This window comes from Mercenaria mercenaria, chromosome 3 (assembly GCF_021730395.1).
Source record: "Mercenaria mercenaria strain notata chromosome 3, MADL_Memer_1, whole genome shotgun sequence".
Classification (NCBI taxonomy): Eukaryota; Metazoa; Mollusca; class Bivalvia; order Venerida; family Veneridae; genus Mercenaria; species Mercenaria mercenaria.
The window spans coordinates 46,502,528-46,518,927 of record NC_069363.1 but is presented as its reverse complement, the minus strand read 5'-3'; the positions used below and the strand labels follow the sequence as shown (position 1 = coordinate 46,518,927).

Sequence of the window (16,400 nt, the reverse complement as noted above, 5' to 3'; positions counted from 1 at the left end):
AGTATTTCATTATCCCCCCCCTTTTACTTAAAATTTCAGTGCATTTTCACTCTATCTCAGTTATTACTGTATGGATTTGATTCAAATATAATAGTTGTTCAACATCATCATCTACATCATATGACACAAAGTCCGTAACTCTAGCAACAGTTTTTCATGATTTATGCCCCACTTTTACATAGAATTTAAGGTTAATTTTGATGCAGTTTCACCATATCTCTGTTATTACAGAGAAGATTTGATTAAAATAGTTGTTCCACATCATCACTCGCATCATGACACAAGGGCCATAACTCTTGTCCAGTATTTCTTGAATTATCTCCCCTTTTAACTGAGAATTTCAGGTTTAAGTTATAGTGCATTTTCAGTCTATCTCAGTAATTACCAAATGGATTTGATTCAGATTTGTAGTAGTTGTTCCACCTTATCACCCACATCATATGACACAAGGTGCATTGCTCTTGCACCAATAGTTCATGAATTATGCCCCTTTTTTACTTAAGAGTTAAACTTATTTAATGTTTGATACACTTTATCTTTATCTCTCTTATTAATTATTACTTTTGACACAGACTTTAAACTATTTTCCAGACTTAAGCTATTGTCCAATGTCTACATCCACATACGAGTCATTAAATACTCCAGTGACCGCTCCAGCTTCCTCATAAGTACCCATCTTCACTATCCAGCATCGAAATAGTTGAGCGCGCCGTCTCTTGTGACAGCTCTTGTTAATCAATGTAATTTATATACCATAGCTATATAAATCTGAGCTCGGGGAAGTACCTCCAGACTGAGGCTAAGGAAAATCATGGGGAGACATCTCGGTTGTAGGTTGAACATAGCAGTAAATCAAAACAACAGCAGTTAAAAATTTTATGTCACCAGCCTACAGGCCAGCTGACAATTTTATTTCAATAATAATGTAATTTTTGAAATTGAAGTCAAAACAACGGAACTAGAAATATAATCACATTAAGCTTTCAGGAGAGAGAGAGAGAGAGAATAAATTTCACAGCACAGTAATAAACAATATACATGACTCCATAAAGAGACTACTATACAACTAACAATATACATTTGTACAACTATACTGGTGTATAACACCGGTAGGAATAGAGGCTATACACAGTCATACTCTCTAATTCTATAAACTAAAGGGAGATTTTATGGCAGTATTTTCCTCCACTTCCATCTAGATTTACAGCACAGTAACTTGATACAGACCTTTCTAGGATGGCAACATTTCATGCAATACATTTAAAATCAATAAACATTGAAGTTTGAAAGCCTAAACCAAAGAGAGTAAATTTTCAAGTATTTGCTAGCATAGTTTCTGTATTCGTTTTGAATTTCAACACAAGCATTCATTACGCTGGGAGGTCTGATGTGGATTTCATGTCTACTAAATTGTGACTGACCTAAATCACAGCATCTAGTCTAATAAGCCATACACCTGAAGACTGGCAGTGATCAGGATGAACAGTAATCCCACATGTCATACTTTTGTATTCCAAAGTTTTATTTCATTACAAATAAGTTACATATTGTAAGTTTTGTTCTACCTGTTTAACTTATTATTCAGTCAAACCAACATCATATGCCATGTTGCAACATTTTCACATTAGATACATTTAGACACCGGGACAGAACTATCCTCCTTTCTACAGAACACATTTCCAACAACTGACTGCGCTGAGGCTTGAACCAATTGCAGGAGTTCAGAACCCGTTCACATCATACCATAAAGAACAATTTCTGAAACTTCATTTTTAAAATGCAAATATACCGGCAATCGCTATAAATATCTTGCCTTCAGATTTCATAATTTATTTTGTTTGGTTTTACTACACTTTAAAAAAATTAAGATCATGTGGTGACTTTCCAGCTTTATGAATGGAGAAAGACTCCCTTTGTCCCTCTGGATATTGTTTCATGTTCTGGCAGGCATGTGGTTAGAACCGTGGACCTCTGAATACTCGGCCGGACGTTTCCTTGCTTGAAATAATTTTACATCCCTGGCAGGGCCTCTAAACCCATACCAACTGGGGACAAGTGATCATTAAGCAAGAATTAAACAGATGAAAAATATCTGACAAAATCTGTACAATTTCATGTGAACAGGGTCTGAACTCTTTTTAAAACTATTTTCCAAAGTAGACAAACTACTTTCTACGAACACTATAAATGCTGATTTATACACTATGGATGCCCCTGTGCAAGGTTGTGTAATTCATAACTTCTGTATAAGTTACCAAACTATCCATGCAATAAATGAAATATAGCACACCTGGTTAGCACAGAATAAGTTCTTAACATTCAAACTATTCAGTATTATATTCAATGATAAAAGATTTCAAACTATACTCAACTTCTAGAATTCGAAACTATACACAAAGTGGTAAACTGTAACAAAAGTATAAAACAACAGTATGAGAGATACAACAAAGCCTAGACCTGAGATACATAGATTACTTTAAGCACTTCTTATGTAGCTAATATATACCACTATTCAATGTGCACTATAAAAAACAAGTATGTGATATATCAATATTCCATGTGCACTGAAAAAAACAACTATGTGATGATATAATATTCTATACTGAGCACCAGCTTTACAACAAAAGCATGAAAAATTTTATCCCAGGACACGAGTTCAAGTTACTATCTTGATACCTCAGCCTGACTAGGTGGCTAGTCCTCCAATGAATTGAGCCGTGCCATGAGAAAACCAACATAGTGGGTGTGCGACCAGCATGGATCCAGACCAGCCTGCGCATCCGCGCAGTCTGGTCAGGCTCCATGCTGTTCGCGTTTAAAGCCTATTGGAATTGGAGAAACTGTTAGCGAACAGCATGGATCCTGACCAGACTGCGCGGATGCGCAGGCTGGTCTGGATCCTTGCTGGTCGCATACCCACTATGTTGGTTTTCCCATTGCACGGCTCAATTAATGTTTTGTGTAAACTTACAAGACTCTGGACAAACTCAAGAAGATTCTGAATTAGTTTTTATTCGTGTTTGTTTGATTTTTGAGAAAGGTAGGGTGGGTTGGAAAGGGAAGATCCCATATGCATCACCATTTCAATAAGGGTGTAAATGTCCGTTTCAAGTTTTCGACAGGCTTGTTACTCAATATACCAGCTGCAAATACTTTCTATTTGATGTCTGGAGTTCTCTTTAAATATTTTTCATTTTCTGCTTTCCAGAAGCAAATAATGTAAGAACAACCAATTCCAGTCAAGCCGAATTTGAATTAAAATAAACGTGTGCCATGAAGACTGATATGGATCCATTATCAGTTGCATACATATGCTGGATTTGATAAATAAACAGTATGAATGTGCATTGATCTGGATTCTTGCTGGTAGCATGGCCCTAATGTTGATTTTCACACCGCAGCATTTGTATAATAAATGATAAAATGTGCATACCAAATGAATCTTTAAAATCTAATTCTAACCTTTTTAAGATTTTCTTTTATATAAACAAAGGATTTTACCATGTATTGTCTTGTCGATTAGAACGCGTTTTGCAAAATGACCTACTTTTGGCTACTCCAGTTTATTCCCTCTTTTTTTATAACCGCATTTAATGCAGATTAGTATCCCTTTCTGGACGCGTAAAAATGGAAACAGATTTTAGTTTTGCGAGCTTTGTTGGCAAATAAAACATGATTTTTCATTCAGATGCGTCGTAATTAGTGATTAGATTACAACGCATCAGAACTCAAAACTGTGATTTATTTGCCAACAAAGCACGTCAAACTAAAATCTATTTCCGAAGTTTACATCCACTCACATTTTAAGTTTATATTTAGTACTTTCGATTTTAATAGTTAACTTCTTGATCAAGCAGGTTTTTTTTAAAAGTCTTGTTTATTTACTCAAAAAAGTATTAACTGTACATAGTGAGCCTTGACTGAAAGAAGAGAAACTAAAAAGAATTCTTTCTCTACTAAAACCTTACACTTTGAGACATTAGAATTAAGAATTTAGATTAAGTTTTGTAATTCCAAATTGGTTAAATGGAAATACAATTTCAAAATTCATGTACTGATACTAATACAGCCAACTTTTAACAATTAACTCCAGACCAATCACTTATTAATAAAACGGCCTGTATAATAAAGAGTGCTTAATAAACCCAAAGGAACTTTTCTAAATAAACCCATCAGAAAAGTAAAGTCAAGAATACGAGAGTGTAGAAGACAAAAGACCAGACGTTTTTTAACATAAAATAATGAACACAGTTACTGCTGAAGTATCACAGACATATATATATAAATGCACGGGCAGCTTGTGCATCATGAACACGAAGCACACGCTTCACGAGCAGTATGTACAATATGAAGAAACGTGTCACCCGAGAAATGCTGGAAAAAAGGGGTATCGTTTGAGTAAAAGTATGTTGCTTTTTTTAATTTTGAAATTACAACTTAGCATTATTGAAGTTTTCCAACTGCTGTAGACCAGCCTATTCAACCACAAATATTACACAGAAATAATTTTGGGCACAAATGAGGTCCTTTGTAGCAAGTTGTATCATCTCTTTGTATGTAAACATTTGAATTCTCCAACAAGCTGAAACCAAAAGTGATGAAAAGTCGGTGAGTTTGATCATTTTAACACCGCCAACTCTAACAGTTCCGCTTGTAAGTTTTAAACTATTCAAAACATTGTTGAAATTCAAAATATCTTTTTGTTAATAAAGTTTAAAAAGAAGTTTTGATGCTATGAATAGTTTCTTTTTCTAGGAACAAGGAATCTGCCCACAGTGTCTTGCCATAAATTACTCACATTGCAGACTAAGTATTTGTGAAAAAAATAGGACGTATCAACACACAATGTAAAACAATGAAAAGTACCGGTCATCAACAATAGCTTTGTGCATATATCAGAAATCAATATCAGTCTGCAATCTATGGACAATAAGACACCTGCAGATACACCTTTTTTCCAGCACACCTCAAGTATGGATTACAAAACATGAGACTGTTTGTGTTTTAGGAGCATTATGAACAATTCTATGAAAGCTCGTTCTTTCTTAATTAATCAGCCTTATATACAAAAAGAAAATTTTGCTATACATGGACAACTTTATACAATTATATACATTAGCATTACAGAAATATTTCTCATATTTTTTAAGATAAATGTACATAAAGGGAGATAATTATATGTAAAATAATGACAACATGTATACTTTTGAAGGGCTGGTAGTGTATTGTTTAAGAATTATTCTTTTAATTAGCTGGAACTTGTCTGAAACCACTTACAATCAGTTAGCAATAAAACAAATTAATAAATTCATTTTGTAACAAGTAACACGAGTTACTTAAAAAAATTATTTTCACACTAAACTCAATTCTCTTTATTCTCTTTATGGCAAGTTAATTTTCAGTCCAAATAGAAAGTTGTTGTAAAAAATTGAACTACTTCCCGTAATTGAGAAGAGCTCACCAACTGAAAAACAATAGCTTTCAGCTGTGGTACAGAGTTTTTACAGAAAACCACAGATGTAGGGGGCGCTACTGTATTTCGAGGATCTGGATTATCCTTATAACATAAATTAATGCACAGAATGAGATCATGAGGAACACTATGTACAATTCCATCAGTTAACAGTTGTTCAAATCTTACACATACAAAATGTACTGAACAAAGCAATTCCAAATATATAAACAACATAAAATTGAACAAACTGTACAAGTAAAATTAAAAATCTTTTGTACCTTTAGAAACCAAAAATTTCTTCATGATAATAACCCATCTATACATTTACTCAAGGAAAAAAAAATAATGTACATTTTCTCTTACCTACATACACAATGTATAAATAAATAACATTTACTCCTTGTTTATTTATATAATATGGTATAACTTTAAGCGTAGTAAAATAACGAAAAGGATATTAACTACATGCCATTTTTAAAGTCGAGAGGCTGCATATGAATATGCAAATGAAATCGTAAGTATATGCAAATTAGCTCATTAATATATGCATATGCAAATTAGTTCATTAATATAAGTGTATGCAAATTAGAAGCCATCTTATAGAGCTACATGTAGTTATAAGTTGCTCAGTTGGTCCATAATTCACAAAAAGTGACTCTGCATTAACTATTACAAGGTGTGTACCACTGGCTAACATAACAAAATCTTGCCTTACAAGTATATTATATAACATATACGATTGATTGTTTCCCATCTTTCACCTATATTCTTACTCTGACTTTTATATTAATGTTAAGAAGAAACCACCTGGCTATACATACATTTTCTACATTTTTGGATGGTAGACCATGTATTTCAATATTTTAAAATCTTAAAAATGCATCTTTCTCTTTAAGAAAATATCAGTTGATGAGAAGTATACCCAAGCTGTAACAATTTACATACATGAATAGCTTCATTCTGGTCCTTATTACATGTAGAGAAACATAAAACAGTGAAAGGTTTCAAATATGTCTAAACAAAATATTCTCTAACTACCATCAGCGGGGAACATTTTTCAGGCTAACTTACAGAAATTTACAGAAAACTGATTCAAACAATGAGAAGCTTTACTTATAATAAATGCCACTGTGTGTTGAGCAGTAATATCTTAATTAAATAATAAACTATGTACAACTGTTCACAATTAACTACGTAACAGAAAGCTTGCTACGGTGGATCTAGCGATTTACTTTTGTGTTCTTGCAGAGAAGATTTCCTTTGTTGAACTTTCTCCGCGGAGTTTGGATGAAGTCTGTCCGGTGATAGTGCTCGTCTTAACAATGGGGAACTCTGGTCCGGCTTGTGTTTCGAAAAAGAATGTCTTTTTACAATCGCTTGACTTGGATTTGTGTTTAAATGTGCAGGTATTGTTTTCTGGGACTGACTTGAGGCTCCCACTTGGTGCCCCTGAGTGAAAGCCAGAGGGCTAGGGGATCGTGTGGGAGACACTGGCATTGGTGATGGTGAAGGCGTCCTTGCCAGCGGGGACAATGGAATGTTATGAACAGATTTTCTTCTGCATGGAGATTTCAAGCTCTGCGTTCGCTTATGTTTTAATCCAGAGAGAGAACTTGGTCGCCCGTAACTACTAGGTGAGTGGGACTGATTTGCCGGAGAGTTCGGTGAACTAGAACTCGGTGAACTACTAGTTGATGAAGTCTGACATGATTCGGGAGACCACGTCAAAGATAATGGCGATGACTGGACTCCCGTTTTAAATGTTACAGCAGACGTATCACCAAAAGACCAAGATTTACTGAATGGACTGCTTCTGTACGTACTGCTAGGAGTCAGTGGAGAACTATGTCCCAGCTGACCTGCTACATGACCCTGTTGTTCCGCTCGTTTTGTGCTTAACCGTCTGAACAGTGACCTACTTTTCTTCTTTTCTCCACTTTTCCCAGTCTTCTTCTTTGATCGCCGAGCCATCTTACCGGGATTTGTTCCCTTCTTTTTAGCACCTGTTATTATAAACAGAAAGCAATTAGAAAACAATATCAATTTTAAAATCTCTAGAAACAGCTATTAACAACGTAATAAATCATTTAGAATTTTCTTTAAAAGGATTCAACAGTGGAAGCTTTTAAAACACAAACTACACAAAGTACTTGATTCTTAAATTCAATCATGGTTAGCACTATTTTCAGTAGTGCTGGGAATGCATTCTTATGTCACATATACCACATCTAAAGTTGTGGAATATGTGATAACTATCACTTAAATATGAAAAACTGAGTCTATTTTTACAAATTTCACCTGTCTGGATAGTTGAGCTCTCTAATGGCATGGAACGGATACGTAGTTCTCCTTTCCCTTTCAGAATGAGCTGTACAACCTGTGTGTGTAGCAGACTATGGATAGGCTCCTCATTAACATGTGTGATCAGATCACCTGGCCTAAGCCCCGCCTCAAATGATGGACTATTGTCTTCAACAGCCTGAAATATAATGGGAATATTATATCTTCTCAATAACATATGTGATTAGCTCACATCGTGTAAATCCCGCCTCAAAGGCTGGACTATCTTTAACAGCCTGAGCTATTATTCATACGGTATATAGTGAAAAGAAAATCAAAATTTTAAAACACTCTAAAACATACATTTATGTACAAAATAATTTCTGTAAAGATTGAATTGTAATATAAAATTCTAAGCTCTATACATTTTTTTCCAACTAAAACTTCCCACATTCACCACAAGTCCTGTGAAATTACTTCATTTCATAAGCAAGACATTTTTTTGGTTTGTCTAAATTAGGTATGGGTTAACTGTGAAGTTAAAATAAAGAAAACGTTAATGCATTCCTTTACAGGATTTACTGTCTTGTTCATATGCAATCAGGAAATCTGACAAACCTGAGAATGTAACACATAATAATGATTTAAAACATGAAAAAATATGAAGACATGTAATTACTTACAACAACAATATGCTGGAGTGCGTAAGTATTTGAATTGCCGAGATAAACTCGGATTGCCTTCAAGGTAAACCCATACCCTCTCGGTCCCTTCTTGATGACTATTGGTGGTTTCAAGCTCTTAGCTAGAGGTGACATCTCCCTGGATGGGGAACCATCTCGAGAACTTGTGCTTGAACCCGGCGACTCCATTGGTTGATTGTGGAATTCTTCTGGAAACAAATTAAGGATTACTTCTATACTGAATAACAAACTGGGAAAAAAGCAGCATTTAGCAAAATGTTGATCAATCATGTATCACGAGCGTGATTGTTTAGTAAATCCTCTTTCTGATACTTTATATGCATGCAAATTGACGTTTAATTAGATAACTGTCTGGTCTTATGCATTATTCTCTAAATGAGTGAAATAGCTAGGTTACTTTGTTAGTCAAAGTCCAAGAATGTTTCTATCAGTTTTAGTTCTGTACTTGTGCTTAATCCTGTTTAATCACTGATCTGATCATTTTATACTGATTAATTGTCCTGAAAAGTTTTACTGAATTCCCAGACTAACTTTTCTCTTATAAAAGCTTTGTCTTGTAAAAAATCTCAAATAATATTGTGTTAGAATGCAAAGTAGACCTGAATCAAGGAATTTAGTGTGTTATATTATACTAGATGCCCAAGGGCAACATGTCGAGCCCGCCAGCTGTCAAAAGGACTAGGAGTTGCACACGACACCCTGTCTCATTGAGGCAAACATTTATGCCAAATAAAAAATGATTGCAAAAAGATACTATATAAGTTATTTATAGAAACAACAAGTGTGACCTTGACCTTAGACCTAGAGCTCTGGTTCTTGCGCATGACACTCCGTCACATGGTTATGAACATTTGTGCCAAGTTACATCAATCCGGACGGACGCACGCACATACACCGAACAGCCATTTAGACAACTATGTCTTTGCTTCAGCAAGCGGGCTCGACAAAAATCTTCCAATTTGTGGAACACTTTACCCTTATAAATGTCAAACATCATTATGTGAAGTCAGAATGTAAAATAGCATTTGCTGCAAAATCTTGATATCACATAATTTCCATATAGAAGGTCATAGATCCCATTCCCATGAAAAGCCCTGTTTTCTGAGATAATTCACTGAAGACGTCTGATGTCCTTTGTCTCCAATTTCTGATTTACATCTAAAAGTTGCCAATTACTCATACACAGGTAAATACTGGTAGTTTAGTGGTATTGCAAGAAATCCAGGATTACTTGTTAGTCTGGCTGCTTTATCTAATTAAAACTGAAAAAGTGGCACAGAATTAAAACAAGTGGGCCATGAAGGCCCTGTATGGCTCACCTGACCTCCTGACCTAAAGATCACCAAGATCAGCATTCTGACCAAGTTTCATTAAGATATGGTCATAAATGTGGCCTCTAGAGTGTTAACTAGCTTTTCCTTTGATTTGACCTGGTGACCTAGTTTTTGACCCCACATGACCCAGATTCGAACTTGACCTAAAGATTATCAAGATTAACATTCTAACCAAGTTTCATGAAGATACAGTCATAAATGTGGCTTCTAGAGTGTTAACAAGCTTTTCCTTTGATTTGACCTGGTGACCTAGTTTTTGACTCCACCTGACCCAGATTTAAACTTGACCTAAAGATCACCAACATTAACATTCTGAGCAAGTTTCATTAAGATAGGGTCATAAATGTGGCTTACACAGTGTTAACTAGCTTTTCCTTTGATTTGACCTGTCGACCTAGTTTTTGGCCCATCTGAACAAGATTTAAAGTTGACCTAAAGATCAACAAGATTAACATTCCGACCAAGTTTCATTAAGATATGGTCATCAATGTGGCCTCTAAAGTGCTAACTAACTTTTCCTTTGATTTGACCTGGTGACCTAGTTTTTGACCCCACATGACCCAGATTTGAACTTGACCTAAAAGATCATCAAGATTAACATTCTAAGTTTCATGAAAATAAAGTCATAAATGTGGCCTCTAGAGTGTTAACAAGCTTTTCCTTTGATTTGACCAAGTGACCTAGTTTTTGATCCCACCTGACCCAGATCTAAACTGGACCTAAAGATCATCAAGATTAACATTCTGACCAAGTTTCATGAAGATATGGTCATAAATGTGGCCTCTACAGTGTTAACAAGCTTTTCCTTTGATTTGACCTGGTGACCTAGTTTTTGACCCCAGATGACCCAATATAGAACTCATCCAAGATTTTATTGAGGGTAACATTCTGACCAAGTTTCATTAAGATTGAGCCAAAACTGTGACCTTTAGAGTGTTAACAAGCTTTTCCTTTGGTTTGACCTGGTGACCTAGTTTTTGAACCCAGATGACCCAATAACGAACTCGTCCAAGATTTTATTGAGGGTAACATTCTGACCAAGTTTCATTAAGATTGAGCCAAAACTGTGACCTTTAGAGTGTTAACAAGCTTTTCCTTTGGTTTGACCTGGTGACCTAGTTTTTGAACCCAGATGACCCAATAACGAACTCGTCCAAGATTTTATTGAGGGTAACATTCTGACCAAGTTTCATTAAGACTGGGCCAAAATTGTGACCTCTAGAGTGTTAACAAGCTTTTCCTTTGATTTGACCTGGTGACCTAGTTTTTGACCCCAGATAACCCTATGTCGAACTCGTCCAAGATTTTATTGAGGGTAACATTCTGACCAAGTTTCATTAAGATTGGGCCAAAATTGACCTCTAGAGTGTTAACAGTCAAATTGTTGATGACGGATGGACGGAGGGACACAGGGCGATCACAAAAGCTCACCTTGAGCACTTCGTGCTCAGGTGAGCTAAAAACACAATTGGCTCTTCCTTTAGACTAAAACTTTAATCACTTGGACAACAATTAAATAAATCATTTTTCCACTCACCAGGAGCTTGAATGAGAAGTGTTAGTGCATTTGCCGACACAGATTTCTGCATGATCTTCATCTCTGTTTTCTTTTCACGCATCTCATCTACAGGGGAAAGCTCTGAAAAACATTACAGAAGACATGGAGAACAAAAAAAGTACATTCATTTCTACTTGTATACAAGCTACATATATCTGATGTAGCTATATCTTCCTACAGTAACAAAAATTGAATTCTAACAAAAAAACACAAAAATAACTCGACATACAAGTCTAAAAATTACAAAACTGAGCTGAGACACCAGTCTCATAAAACACCAGTGCCATTGGTCAATTTTAAAGCTTTGCTCAGAAAGAACCTATCAAAAGCTTTGATTTGAGACTGGTCTTCAAGTTTAAAGTCCTGATACTGACTAACCATGATCACTACAAGGTTTTCATTTTAATGCAAAGTTCTGATCATTATTTTCTGAGCTGAACATTGGATTTGGAAAAGAAACATTTATCAAAATTGAAATATTTACCACAGGCAGAGGGTTTATCATCATCCGAGGACACGACGGCTACTCTAGGTATAGTTGGATGTGGTATGTTAATTGATGAGCGAACAGTTTTCTTTGTTACTACAGGTGATGAATCACTCTCATTCTGCGAGGAGTCAGAGGTTGACATTGACATTCCCTGAACACTTATACTGGACCGTGGAGTACTGAAAAAAATACATAAAGGTAGATAATTCTAAAAAATTTCCAGATATAATTTTGCTGTCTTTGAATTCTTTCAATGTATCACTTAAAGTTATCCATTTTTTAAACAAGAGTGCCAGAATGTCACAATATATGCCAGTCACAGCAAATTTCTCTACACTAGCACCTGTATTTGCAAATGGAATTTTAATTTTGTGGTTGTTTACGATGTTTTTTTAAGTATACTTATTGTAATTCTTTTGTTTTTCTAAGTCCACAAAAAAACTCCTTACCAGGTAGAGATACCTTAAAATACATCTTAAATTTGATAGTAACATCTATGTTGTACCACAGAAGAGTGGTCTTGGTTTTTCCCTACGGTCAATTATAAAAAAGTTACAATGTAAGTTATTTATAGTAACAACTAAGGGAAGTTAATCTTAAGATAAAAAAAAAAATTCCAAAAAAAAAAAATTGTAAGTCCACACAAAAATCGTTACCAGGTAGAGATAGGTCAAAATACACCTCAAAATTGGATGTAACATACATATTGTACTACAGAAAAGTGGTCTCGATTTTTTCCTACGACTAGTAATGAAAAAGTTACAATATAAGCTATTTATAGTAACATCAAAGGGAAGTAATTCTAAAGGGACCTGCGCATGACACTCCATTTCATGATGGTGTACAATTGTGCTAAGTTACATCAAAATCCCTCCATGCATGAAGAAGAAATGCTCCGGACAAAGTCATTCTTGTATCTGACCTTTGGCCTCTAAGTGTGACCTTGATCTTAGACCTAGGGACCTGGTTCTTGCGCATGTCACTCCGCCTAGTGGTGGTGAACATTTATGCCAAGTTTTATCAAAATCCCTCCATGCATGAAGAAGAAATGCTCAGGACAAAGTTTTCATTCTTGTATCCTTTGACCTCTGTGACCTTGACCTTAGACCTAGGGACCTGGTTCGTGCGCATGACACTCCGTCTCATGATGGTGAACAATTATTGTGCCAAGTTATATCATCAAAGGCCTGAAGGGCCTGAGTCGGCTAATGATTGATGTACTGGTAGTATAGTCTACCAGTTTCAGTTTGTTTTTAGTTTTTTCCCCCAACTAAACAGAGATTTTGTTACAATAAATAAAATGAAAATTCAGTCGATGCCTAGTAAAACTTTGATTGACATTATACAAGTATTTAAACCCAATATATTTCTCTAAAATTGAAGAGTGGTTCGCAGAAATAAAAATGTTGAAAGTACAAACTACAATTTGACAGCTGATACTAAGCTACTGCCCATGACTATATATATTTTTCCAGTAAACATTTGCCTCCGGCATTGCCAAAAGAGGTAATTATCGGCTGGTATATATTCGCACATGATCAAATTTGAATATAACAATTTATATATTAAAATTTTACAGCGCGGATTGCCACATACAATTTATAATGGATGGACGAAAGAACTGTTCAGATATTTAACAGATAATGGGCCTGGCAATAACCGTGTCATATATTAGGTATTGTTCAATCATATTATACATGGTGTCAATTTAAAGTATACTTACTCTTGCGTTTAGAAATACACAAAAAATGTACATGTACAGTCTAACCTGTACTAACGGTCACCTCCGATCAGCGGTCACCTCCGTTCAGCGGCCATTTTATGACGCCCCCGACGGATTTTCCTCTATTTTATCACTTTATTCAGCGGCCACCTGCCGTCCGCGGCCAGCGGCCACCGAAATTGCCTCCCGACCGCCGTATTTGACCCCTTTCAGCGGCCATTTTTCTTCTAAAACCAATTATTTTTAGGCAATAATCGCCGAAGATACCCGATTTTGAGAAGCACGTGGTTGCTAAGTTTCGCGTGACTTCATCAATTAAAACTGATAACCAAAGGTGTAATCCCCTTTTGTTATGATCAAATGGCCAGTAATTATCGGTAATTAGCGTGTCACCTCGTGTCAATTTTGTTGTTCAGTTTGACCTCGGTTAAAGATAATACCCGATAACTAATTAGTAGCATAATATTTGTAATTTTTTTATACTTCTGTCATTAAAAATACTATTAAATTTATACGAAATTAATTGTGTTTGAAAAAAAATATAAACCACTCTTATCTTTTACGGAACGTAACGGCAATCTTAGATTTAGCGTAGACAATAAGCGCCGAGAGTAGCGTCCCTTACCAAAATGGCGAAAATTGTAAACAAACTTGTTTGAAGTTGGAAAATTGTCTGTAACAATTTTTGTGGTAAAAAAAACACGCCGGAGTTTTAGATTGCTAAGAAGACCATTCGTACTGCGAAGGCAAATGCACGTCATTGTATTCTGGTAAAATAATAATGGAAAACCCAAAAAGAAATGGGCCTAAAGGCTATAGACTGGTCAGAAGTCTGAAAAATACATATACCGGCTGCACCTCCGATCGGCGGTCACCTGGCTTAAGCGGCCAAATTGTCTGCTTCCCTTGGCTGGCTGCTTAAGACAGGTTAGACTGTATATAAATGTTGCTGAGTGTCAATATATATTGTAACCGATATTAATAAATGCAGTTCTTTTTTGTTAAAAGCATCATTTATTCTATTTCAGACCTGTTAACCCCTTCAAAATCATGTCTGTAATCCCGAAGTCCATGCACTTTCAATTATCCATTTTGATTCATGTAGACAGACTGGCCCAGATTGGGCTGAAAAATGCTTGAGCCATTTTTACGTGGTCGGTAGCAGGGTGGGTGTGGGGAGGGGTGTTTCTTCCTGCTTTAAATTGCAGTCAGATTTTGAAAAATGGGCATTGTGGCAGGTGGTAAAAGGGCAAATGTATCAAACTGTAAAGTTGCAATATGGGGCAAGGGTGTGGGAGGATACCCCCTCCTGCAAGAAGGGTTTGGGGTATCACCACAAGAAATTTTTGAATATGTAGACCCTTGATACAGCCTTTGGTGCAATTTCTATCTGAAAATTTTATTTTTCAATTTCTAAATATTACCTAGATTCTTTTTAGTATTACAATATCCAAAGTATGAATGACTGTAACTTCATCTTTTTACTTTCAGATCATGCCTCAGGACTAGAATATGAGTCTGATATAGATTCTATGTAGGTGTTATAAAAATAAATTCTAGAATCATTTCTGTTACAATAATATCTATCATGTCTGTTACTTGAATGTTAAAATTTCATAACACAGCTCGATATTTACCCAAAATATTATAACCGGATACGATTACACTTTTCTAAATCTCCAGTTTCAACAATATGTTATACAAATTGTGTTGATACGAAGACATTTAGTAGCAATTGGCAGTATCTGACATTGAAGTTTACGGTTAAATTACCTCTTATTTAAATCTTTTCATAAAAAAATTGTTTCGTTTCGTCAAAGCAGCCAAACATAGACAATCTACTTTCGATTTCAAAAACTACAAGAAAATACAATTTAATGTTTCGCCGATTTGTTTATTTCTCGAAAAATAAGAAATAAAATCATTTTTAATATCAGTAGTAATTAAACAAATCAGTAAGAGCTTCTTCTTCCGATAATTTATCCGCTTACTGACTGCAAAATTCAACCCACGCAAAGTCGTAGAAGCGTTGTTATAAACAGGTCACGCGTGTTCGCCGACAAGTGTCCAGAATGTAGTTAGGATTCATCCATGAAGTCTCGCGGAAGAATTAACGTACTGCACATATCTTATTCGGGTCATTTAAAATGAAGCTGTCATAATTTAATTTCATCGATGTGGTAAACTCTTTGATAAGAGACTTTCCAATGCTTTCAGAGGTACCCGACAATAAAATACTAGCAGTATGTTCTGGAACTATATTTTGTCTTTCGCTGGATGTTACGCAAGCTTGGTAAGCCTGCGCAATTCATAAAATGAACAGAGCAATAAATTTGTTATTTGTGCAATGATTTTAAAGATTATTTTTTGAAACGGACAGGGTAACAAGTAGATAATTTGGCTAATAAGTTAATATGCAGTTTTTATTTGAATTTGTGAACATCATATTTTCTATTCTGTGACAAAAGGGCATAAAATTCATCACCATAATCATATGCGCAAATGTATTACCAAATCCCGCAGAATCGTTATGCGTGTTTATGCTTAATGAGTTACCGCGGAAGAAAATACGTGGCTTTATATGAGTATTGCACAATTATAAGTCATAAATTTGACAGATTACATCGTATATTGGTCATAGCAAATAGGATTGACATAACTGAACTTCATTGGATCAATGAACTCTTTGAAATTAGAGACAATCTAATGGAACTACATCACTTCACTGTGTTGTGAGGCCATTTTATAAGAATGAAAAATTAGGCGATAGCAAGGACTTGTCAAATGCTTGAAAGCGTTTAGCCGACTCAAAAATCACTCCATGCATAAGGAAGATATGCTCAGGGCAGTCATTTT

The 16,400-nt window shown here is 35.4% G+C and overlaps 1 protein-coding gene across 4 annotated transcripts in view; it reads right to left on the bottom strand.

The window, feature by feature from the left end:
• Window positions 1–867: 867 nt before the first annotated feature.
• Window positions 868–16,400, bottom strand: part of LOC123525808 (microtubule-associated serine/threonine-protein kinase 3-like) — a 222,842-nt gene continuing 207,309 nt past the window's right edge. For 3 of the 4 annotated variants that reach the window (XM_053538360.1, XM_053538361.1, XM_053538363.1), the window contains 5 exons: window positions 11,816–12,000; window positions 11,311–11,412; window positions 8,419–8,627; window positions 7,754–7,934; window positions 868–7,458 (listed from right to left, as the gene is read on the bottom strand). In XM_053538360.1, coding sequence (XP_053394335.1) covers window positions 6,665–7,458; window positions 7,754–7,934; window positions 8,419–8,627; window positions 11,311–11,412; window positions 11,816–12,000 — 1,471 coding nt within the window. In that variant the 3' untranslated portion in view covers window positions 868–6,664. The remainder of the gene's footprint in view (window positions 7,459–7,753; window positions 7,935–8,418; window positions 8,628–11,310; window positions 11,413–11,815; window positions 12,001–16,400) is intronic. The other variant, XM_053538362.1, reaches the window with a different exon arrangement.